General features: G+C 41.2%; 1 protein-coding gene across 2 annotated transcripts in view; it reads left to right on the forward strand.

Annotated features, from left to right (window-relative positions):
• TP53BP2 (tumor protein p53 binding protein 2) overlaps positions 1 to 10,511 on the forward strand; it is a 56,925-nt gene that overhangs the window by 44,724 nt on the left and 1,690 nt on the right. For both annotated transcript variants that reach the window (XM_071422146.1, XM_071422157.1), the window contains 4 exons: positions 1,691 to 1,828; positions 2,398 to 2,531; positions 3,535 to 3,701; positions 7,272 to 7,471. In XM_071422146.1, the coding sequence (XP_071278247.1) occupies positions 1,691 to 1,828; positions 2,398 to 2,531; positions 3,535 to 3,701; positions 7,272 to 7,471 (639 nt within the window). The remainder of the gene's footprint in view (positions 1 to 1,690; positions 1,829 to 2,397; positions 2,532 to 3,534; positions 3,702 to 7,271; positions 7,472 to 10,511) is intronic.

A 10,511-nucleotide genomic window follows, 5' to 3' on the forward strand; every position in this document is an offset into this window, starting at 1 on the left:
CAGACAGTAATGAAAAGTCTCTCTTGTCCCTAGAATTAATGACATAATAAAAAGTTTCAAATGGAATACACAAATAGTAAAACTCCATAGAGTTGTAAAGAATCCTTCCTTCTAGAAGTCTGGCTACACCCAGATTTTACTTCCTTTTTAAGAAAAATTAAAGCTGGTTTTTTTTTTCCCTTTAGGTACAGATACAGATTTCACAAGCATTTCCCACTATTGCTAGCATGAGCTGGGGACTAATTTTCTTAATCCTGGATTGCATTTGTTTATCTGACAGTGCCTTTCTTGAAAAATATGTAGGAACAGACTTCTTTAGTTTTTATCTAAAAAACTCATTTGTAGATATCAGCTGTTTGTACTTCTTCTTCTGAATGTTTCCTGAACTTCTTTGTAATCTGATTTACCATCAGTCTACTCTCAAGTTGCATCAAAATGGAGTCTCTTGGGGCTGGGAGGAGGCAGCATTTTTACTATTTTATTTTGCAAGTTTGTATCTGTGTGAGGTATGATGTTATCTCAACTGTTGCAGAACAAAAATGCTTAATGTTTTCGATTTCTCAAAGACTTTCTTTAAAAACCTATCAAGAGTAGAGTTTTGATAACAGTTTTCATAACCTGATACATGAAAGTGTTTTTTTCCTCTGTCACTTCAATGCAGAGGAGTTAAAACATTTAAATGTGCTTTTTAACCTTGTAATTTGTGCATGGAGTAGACATTTTGTGTCTTCATGCTTTAAAGATTTTGTTCTTGCTCCCTTTTACAAGGAAACTTGAGTGGTAGGACTTCCTGAATTGTGAGAACTCACTTCTGCTTGGTTTTGTAGTAATTCTGCAATGATGAGAAGAAACCAGCCCAACTTCTTGATTTCATATTTAAATCCGTGGGTTGTTCTGCCAGGCCCACTCTTGGAAAAGCCTCTACTTTTGATATTACATACAAATCTACAGGCAGAAGAGCATTTTCATGGGAATCTCTAGTTAAATATCTTATCTCCACATGCCTGCTCTTGCAGAGTATGAGTCAGTTCTATTCATCTTTGCCTGGACATCTGTCAGAAATTTACATAGCCTCGTGAATGGTCTTATTGCTGCTGCCCAGGCAGCTGGGCGAGCGCTGAGCTAATGCGAGTGTGTTCCCTAAAGCAGTGGGTACAAACTCAGCTATAGAAATACTTGGGAATCAATGGGAGCATCTAAAGCAATTGGTTCTGTATTTTCCCCAAACCATTTTCTATCACTGCTTGCTCCTGGTAACCTCTGGTGTACTTACAGAAAATGTTAGGAACTTTAGATCAGCACTTACATTAGAGTACTTTGTGGAGTGTGCTGCTTGGTTTGTCTAACAGCTATGAGAGTTAATGGTGAAATTGTCCCAAAAACCAAAAAAAAAAAAATTGCATCTTTTCCTGATCTTTGGTGGTTTCACTACTGTGTTGGTGTTTGATCAAAGTAACTTCTGTATGAGAGTTGAATAATGACCATGTCCAGAGATAAAGGCAGAGATCTGTCATAACACGCTTAATCTAATATATTCACAACGTGTTTGGGGATTGGCAAAAAACACTATAAATTTCCTATTAAACACTTTTTTAGTTGAACATTTCTGCTGTCATTCCCAAATAAGCACTTTTGCATTCATCATCTTGCCAGGAAAAAAGTGCCTGTAACTTGTGTCACCTTTTCACAGGGGAAGAGGACAAACTTGCGTAAGACTGGCTCCGAAAGGATTGGCCATGGAATGAGAGTGAAATTCAATCCCTTGGCATTGCTTCTGGATTCATCTTTGGAGGGGGAGTTTGACCTTGTGCAGAGAATAATTTATGAGGTACAAATGCTAATTTGTAAGACAAGGAATTTCAATCCTGGTTGAAACTGGGAAGTCATAGCTTTTCTGGACTAGTGCAGAACCTAGATCCGTTCTTGAGATTAAATCCTAACAGGTTCTAAGTGATTATACTTGGAGGCTGATTTTAAGTGTGTTAAATCCACAGTGGATTTTTAGCATCAAGACTATAAATTTGCAGGACACCTTTTTCTCATTTTTTATGTAGTGTTTCATTCCATGTCTGGCATGTTATCAGACAATTTGGTAGGCAAAATCCATGTGAACTTTGCTCACAGTTAAATAAACATAGATCAGAAATTTATTGAAAGTACTTTTAGTAAGTTATCAAGATCCTGTTTCTCTGAACCACACTGCTAAAGGGAGACTGCAAGCTTAAATATGAATCTTGGTGCAAAGTTGGTAGTGAATGTAGTCTTCTTGCTCACGTCCTACCTAGAAATACATCACAAATTCATATTTCACAATAATACAAGTGATTTTTGTATGAGAAGAGATGTTTATTCCAAAGAGTTTCACCTGAATGTGATTGTTCCTTTCTGGCTGGCCAGGTGGAAGATCCTAGCATGCCCAATGATGAAGGAATTACTGCTCTGCACAACGCTGTGTGTGCCGGGCACACGGAAATCGTGAAGTTCCTGGTGCAGTTTGGGGTGAACGTGAATGCTGCAGACAGTGATGGATGGTGAGACTTTCATAAAGTGCCTCCTTATGGATGTCCTCCACTAGAGTCAGGACTTGGGAGCTGCTGCAGGTCCCTCACAATGTCCCTTGCTTTTCTCCTGTGGAGCTGGCCATGAGTTTCTTTCCAAAGCAGAGCAACAGCAGTTCTTTATGGGGCATCATATGGGACTGTGCAGATGGGAAATTAAAGCAATAATCCCTGCATGAAAAAACCATTGTAGGGGTGGACACAGTTGTCAGGAAATTGCTCTGTTTCTTTGAGATGTTGAAGACAGCTCATAATGAGCCCTGTGCTGAAATTCCCACTACCGTCTGTGAGATAACCTATAACTTACTCATGCTCTGGGCAGTATCTAGCCCTGCAAACTCTCCCCAGTTCTTTGTCCAATCAGCCAACTTGAAACCAAAATAAAATGGAAAACCATAATCTTCAAACAAGCTTGCAGCTGATAATGTGTTACAAATCTTTTTTACAAACAACTAGGGAGATTATTTATGGAAGGCTGATGCAGGGGATAGTGATTTTACTGTTATTTTTGCCTATAACAGAAGTGCTTGAGGCCTAAAACTGAATAAAGATGCTTGTACTCCCTCAGCCTGAGGGGTTATCACACTTACATGCACTTGTCACGAAGTCAAATCTCAAAGTAATTATCTAGATTGTAAGAGGCATGATGTCAGGAAGATTTCTGAGTGGGTTCTCAATATTGATTAATTGTTGAATTTTTAGTGCCTTAATGAATGTTCCTAAAATGTTAATGGATTACAGGAAGATAGAATGACTGGAGATCTGTATGGAAACTTAGCTGTAGGGCTCAAGCAGCTCTCAGTAGCTCCTGTTCCCTGTGAAAAGTGATTGCTCTTGCCGTGCTGAGTTAGGTGCTGTGCTGGGCAGGGCTGATTGCCCAGGACCTGCAGGCTTGGATGCTGTTTGCTCCCAGGGCTCTATGAGCACTCTGTGAGCACTGAGAGTGAAGTGCTATCCTTCTGTGCTTGCCTTGCAGGACCCCTCTGCACTGTGCAGCATCCTGCAACAACGTGCAGGTGTGCAAGTTCCTGGTGGAGTCGGGGGCAGCCGTGTTTGCCATGACCTACAGCGACATGCAGACGGCTGCGGACAAGTGCGAGGAGATGGAGGAGGGCTACACACAGTGCTCCCAGTTCCTGTATGGTGAGTGCCATCCTGAGCCCTGCAGCACCCCAGGGGCTCCCCTGCTCTCGGCTTTTGTGTTGTTGGAATGGCTCCTGAGGGATTAAAAAGTCTTTTTTGCCAGCCCTGCGGTCGAGGAAGGAGTTGGGATTCCTCAGCTCTGGTTCTCAAGGTTGTTGATTTTATCTATTACATTCTTTTTCTGACCCACTGAGGTCTGTCCAGCAGGTTGGGTTGAGGCACACTGACCACCCTCAGGCTGGTGTTATCTTTTTATGCTAAGAACTAGGTGCACTTTATTTACAGTAATTTTCCAATACCTATCACCTATGTTAGACAGTCTGTCTCTACCATAAACCAATCCAGAAGTGTCACCATTACAACAGAAGATGGAGGGCAAGAAGAAGGACAGGACATGCCCAGATTCCTCCATCTTGCCTCTTGAACCCCCCATTCTAAATCCTCAAAATTCTACATTTTAACCCTGTGATAAATTCACTAACATTCCACTCAAACCTTTGTGGCTTGTAAATCTTCACCCAAAGTTGGTAATTTTTTCCATGGGCTAAAATCAAAGGCACAGGTGTCTTTGACTCCGTGCCAAGGTCTCTGAGCCCCTTGCCAGGGTCTGGAGTCCTCCAGGACAGCCAGAGGAATGTCCTGGGTTCCGACACCCTGCCACCTCTCACTTCATGAGGAGGGGTTAATGACACACTCAGGTTAGGTGCCTGTGCCTCTTGGAAAGAGAGGCTTTCACCAGCTTCCTCAGTTGCATTGAGATTAACTTTGTAATACCCTGTGGAGGAGAGCTGAGGAACAGAAGGTTTCTTTATATAAAAAGCTTTGACTGAAGCAGGTGCACTGACAGATGCACCACTTAGGTGAATCTTGCCACGTAAGAACTTCTTTACATGAAAACAAAAGTGCTATGGATATGTCAGTGGGCAGTTTGTAGCTGTTACCTGGTGTCTTGAAATGGGTATTTCCTAATGTGCACCATAGAACCAGAAAAGGTGTTGCCAAGTTCCTGCCTTGATGGAGTTTGACTTTACCTTCTTTTTTTCTTCACTTGCATTTAAAAAGAAATCCCATATTAAGTTTAGATTTTATTCAAATAGTAAGGCTACAGAGATTCTATCTTGGAATGGAGAAAACTAATTCCCCCTAGGGTGTGCTGAGTATTAGGCAGTGAGGTTTTACATTACTTTACTGTATGTTTTGTGTGTAATGAGGTTTTAAATTACTTTTCTCTGTTTTGTATGTAGCTCATGTCCCCTAGGCACACACCAGCTGGTGTGTCATCTCTCTGCAAGAGGTTAGAGTAACAGCCATGTAACACAGCAGAAAAAGCTGTAAAACTGCCTTTCTGCTTTTGTGGCACAGCTGAGAGCTGAGTTTCTCTAAGCTGCTCCTAAGCCAGGAGATTTCAAAACAGTCTGTCCAGCTGTCCTCACTAAGCTTGAAAACTGTGTCTTTGGAGCCAAATATGTAGTTTCCTCTGTAAAGGGAGGAAGCCTTTTTAAGTGGCATCAAAAATTGTAGGCTAAGCAAAATTCCATTTGGTTTTGTATCCAGACTCTGAGGGAAGTCATCAACACCAAGTACCCAAGGAAGAATGTAGGATTAGATTAAAAAATACTTGTATAATATTTTAAACTGGTTTTAACTCAGACATGAATTAAGAAAATGGTATATTTGTGTTGAACAGCTCTTGAGGGATTTCTTTCAGGAATTTGTCTAATTCTTAGATTCAGATAAACTGCCCATGAGATAAAGGAGGTCCATGATCTCATTATATACAGCATGAAGAAATCCATTCTTTTTTGTTTGTGGGGTTTTTTATGGACTGCCATCTGATGATTTCACTTGATACTCTGTTTTTTGTTGAGTTTGGGATCTTCTTGTGTTATGAGATACTTTTTGATGGGTCCTGAAAGGACTGTAAGGCTTTGGCCTATTAAGTTTGGCCAGTTTTTCCAGATTAAAACCACTGAAACTATCTCTTGATGGTATTGGTTGTTCAGCTACCAAAGTTCCTTAGTGTTTCATCAGAAATTAGTCCTATTGCTAAGACTGGTTCTGCTTGCCTGTAGTTACTGTAAGAAGTTATTCCCTGCCTAAAACTGCTCCTGTAAAAGAAGTTTGGGAATGTGTATCTGTTCCAGAACTGCACTAAAACCTGGCCCTCTAAACTCATTATTAAGCTAATGAACCCTGGTGTAATTCTTGTTTCACCTCATCTTTTTTGTGGCAAATGATGTCCAATATCAAGTAAGAGGTACAGGTAGGTTTTAATAAAACCAGTCATCCTTTAGCATTGATTAAATTACAGGTCTGATGCTGCTGAAGAATGGAAATTTTCACTTTCTTAAATGGGATGCCTGTGCTGGCTCTGTTTGCCCCACTACCCTGGTGTGACTACAAACACCCCTTCAGGACACCACATGCATTGTGTGAATCTTCTTTGTCTGCTTTGATGCTCTGTGCTCAGTCTTCCCTTCCCTGGGTGCAGAGCATGGCTTTGGCCAAAACCTCTGATTGTACCAAATGCAAAGCAAGGGAAGATTTTCTCTGAGCAGAGCTTATCATGCACTGGGAGTAATTTAATGTTGTGTGCTGAGCTGGTGTGCAGAAGTGAAGAACTTGGTTTGAGCAGATGCTTCCTTTAGCAGATGTAGGTACGTGATGAAAAGGGAAAGGATGAGTTTTGTGATACAGTGTGCAGTGTACTCTCTGCTCCTGAAAACACCAAAACCAGCCAAAAAAAAAAAATCAGGGTAGAATTCTGTATTTTAAAATAATTACCTAAGAGAAAATCAACTGGTGTACAAACTAAGATACCTTTTCCAGTTTTCTGCCTAGAGGCTGAGGAAATGGGTACAGAAAGAAGGGTATCATCTCTGTCTACAGCTGTAAAATGAGCAAGTTCTGAATAAATCCTGCAGGGTGCATGTGTGTACTCCAAAACACCTTGGTCCAGAAATCATTTATCAGAACTGCGTTTCTGAAGGCAGTGTTTAAAACGAGAAAAAAAAAAAAAACAGTGTTAGAAATTAAGAACTGCTGAGATAACCAAAAACAGCTGCAGAGTAGCAGGCAAATCTCTCAGGTACAGGGCTGAGATGTAACTTGATTTAAAGTTCTGAAATAACATGACCCAGGTGGTCAATGACACCACAAGCATCAAAATGACAGTGGTGGTCAACCCAAGCAGGTATTGCTATCTCTCTGTGACAGAAAGAGATTGCTATTGCACTAAGAGTACAGAAAGTGTTTCTTGCTTACCACTTAGGTCTAGAAGGTGTGGACACAAAAATATAACCTTTAATCAGCCAGTGCTGCTCTCCCCATTTGCCTTGTATTTTTTGAGCATGTTTAGGGAAGGAATCCATCTGCTGTAACTTCACAAAGCCACTTCTTCCAGGGCCAACTCTGAGTGGGCAGCATGGTGCCAAGTAGGTAGGAAGTTTGGTTTTTTATTTTTTTCCTGGACTGTCTTCCAGTAAAAATAAAGGAGCCTTCCCTCCTGTCATCCTTTTTATTTCTATCTTTCCTTCTCACTTGAGCTGCTCTGTGTTTGCAATGTTGCAGGGGTGCAGGAGAAGATGGGGATCATGAACAAAGGAGTGATTTATGGGCTGTGGGACTATGAGGCTCAGAACGACGACGAGCTGTCCATGAAGGAAGGAGACTGCATGACAATCCTGCGCCGCGAGGATGAGGAGGAGATCGAGTGGTGGTGGGCACGGCTCAACGACAAGGAGGGCTACGTGCCCAGAAACCTGCTAGGGGTGAGTCCTGGCTGCTTCCAGAGCCAAAAAAACCCCACCCCTGGATGTGGAGTGTACTCAGCATTGTGTTCTCCTTGGATCTCTTGCATGGAGGTGCAGCTTTAAGAGTCGAGAGGAAGGAGGTGACATTCTCCATCTTTATTTAGGGAGTTGAATGCCTTGGCAGAGTGGGTTAACAGCCTCTGTTTAAGGTACTTAAGGTACTTACCCAGATTAATGGGTGCTATAGGAATGTGCCCCCCTGCTGACTGGAGTGACAAAACTATTCTTTGTCTCCTAAGACAGGAAAAAAGCCCAGAAGTTTCTTTCCTCAATTAGCAAAAAAGGCATCTCATAGGATCTTGGGGACTCTGCCTCAAACTTAAGGAAAGCCAATTAGACAGGAACCAAAAAGTCCCACCTAAGCAATTTACTAGAAAAAGAAGAGAACAAAGAAACCAATGGCTTTTGTGGGGTGTTTTACCAGGAGCAAGAACCTCTTGCACCTGGCTCAGATTTTCTCTGTAAAGAACTTTGTTATTTTGGCCTTTAATAAAACTTTTGTGTTTCTAACACGACCACAACAGAAGCCATCCTGCTGATTTTATGCCTTCTAAGGTAGCTGAGCTATCTTGGGTGTGATATAAATCTCCAAGAGCTTATGAGACCTGGCTTGAGGAGACCAGATACCAGGGTGCCCAAAAGAACAACATGTATCACCACCCTGCTGTACACAGCAGGCCCTAATACCAACCTTGTCTCACCATCTTAGAGAAAAAAAAACCAACACCCCAAACATGACATGTGAATAAGGCTTTCTTGAGCATGTTTGTCACTGTCACATTTTCTGAAAAATCTCTTTGCCCAAGATTTCTCTCCTGGGAAGCTGAGAAGGCTCAGAGAAAAAGGAAAACAGTATTATCTCATTTGTTTTTTCCTGTGTTTTGCTGCTTTGGAATGTAGTTGGAGATTGTTTATCCAAAATGTGAATTGTTTTTACTTATTGGCCAATTATGGCCAAGCTGTTTAGGACTCTGAAAAGAGAGTCACAAGTTTTCATCAGTATCTTTTAGACTTCTGTCTGTATCCTTTCTGTATTCTTTAGTATAGTTTATTATAGTATTCTTTAATAAAAATATAAATCATAAAATAATAAATTAGCCTTCTGAGAACATGAAGTCAAATTCATCATTCCTTCCAATGAAGGGGTCTCAGAAAATACCACACATGTTCTCAGGCACATGGGGTGATTTTAGGGCTGTCCTGTGTAGGGCCAGGAGGTGAACTCAGTGATTCCTTGGGGGGGTCCTTCCAACTCAGGATATTCTATGACTTTTTGAGAATTTTCCCTGTTTCCAAAAAGTGATGTACTGGCACAAAGGGCCTTCAGAACTGAAACTTGCATGAGGAGTGAGTCATGAGTCCTTCCCTGTGTACACAGGGCACCTTTTGATCCAAGGAGATAAGCACGGCAAAAATCTAGGTTATCCTAGTGCTGGAAAACAGATTACATAGCTCAGTAAAGGCAGATCTTTGTTTTCTCCTGTGCTTTTAAAATAACATTTAACCTTACATGAATGGCCTCTCCTCCTCTCATCATCTTTTGTATTGCCTTTTATAAAATACAGATAAGACACTTCCAATTATGTCCCTGTGTTTCTCCTCATAGCTGAGTTGCTAGAAAATGATGGCAGATGGACACATATAGAAAAACTCCATTAAGCTTTTTTTCTGCAATTCTAGTTGCCCTGGTGCTGGAGATAAGAGGTTCTCCAAGATTAACCACTGTGAATTTTAGCTGATTGATGTATGATGCTTGAAAGAGGCTGAGTCCTTCCTCATGCAGATAATCCTTACTCTTAAACTGGTTGGATTTTGCAGAGCAGCTCTGTCTAATGCAAAATCAGTTTTCATGTCTGTATCATTTCCAGGTCAGGCCTAAACACCATGTACTTGTAAAATCCTGCCTAACATACTAGTCCTGCTCAGTTTTTTCCTCTCCAGAGTAAACATTTCTAAATTGAGAGCAGCTATTAGCTCTGCACAGTAAGGTTAAAATGGCAGCTTTTTGATTTTTGCCTGCCCCGGGGTGAATTGTGCATGTAGTGCTTGTTCATAAGCTTGTGCTTTGAGCCTGAGCACCAGTGTGTAAGAGCACAAGGAACATCTGTGCTTCTAGGGAAAAAAAGCACAAGGCAGCACAGATTAAACTGGAGATCAAAACTTACCTTTGTAAGCACAACACAATCCCAACAGAATCTTTGGGAGAAACTACACAGTATTTCTTAACTGTGACACTTGTGCCACTGAAATATCCTGTGGTGATTCTCCAAAGCAATTACTGGCCTTTTAATATAGCAGCTGAATTCTAATCTATGATTAGAATAGATCTGGTAGATTAATATATTCTTATTTTTATCATAGTTGCTTTTATCCTTTTGCAGCCAGGTGTGCTGAATAAAAACAAGGATTAAGTTATCTGTATCAGTGCTTTACCCTTCTTGGTGACTCCCTGGCTCCCTATGCTAATAAGATAATACTGTCAGGTGCTGTGATATTGTAACTGGCTGACTTCATCTCTGTGAGTGGTGAAATCACAGCAGGCTGAGCCAGACCTTGTGGTGAAGTCATTGGCCTTGTCTTAGTCCCTGAGAAAAGAAGAAAGTCAGTCTGGTTAAAGAGAGAAGGGGGCAGCTTTGAGGAGAGATTTGGGCTGTGATGTAGGCATGCTTCAGTTAGAGCACAGAGGATTCCTCTCTCCTAACTAGGTGAAGTGTCTCCTCCTATTTTCACATGCCAGTGGCCATGCTTTGCAGAACAGCAGCTGTTCCCTAAGCCCTTCCCAAGTGGGAGCCAACAGCTTCCCAGGCAGCTTGTCCATTGTATTTGCTGGGAATGTCCCCACAAAGGCAGGAATGATGCATTTGACTCCATGTTCTCAGAAGGCTAATTTATTACTTTATAATACTGTATTATATGAAAGAATACTATACTAAACTAAAGAATATAGAAAAGGTACTTACTTAATGCTAAAAACATAATAATGAAAATTGGTGACTCT

Source organism: Agelaius tricolor, unplaced genomic scaffold (assembly GCF_023055355.1).
Source record: "Agelaius tricolor isolate 1412-34295 unplaced genomic scaffold, bAgeTri1.0.p SCAF_1, whole genome shotgun sequence".
NCBI lineage: Eukaryota > Metazoa > Chordata > Aves > Passeriformes > Icteridae > Agelaius > Agelaius tricolor.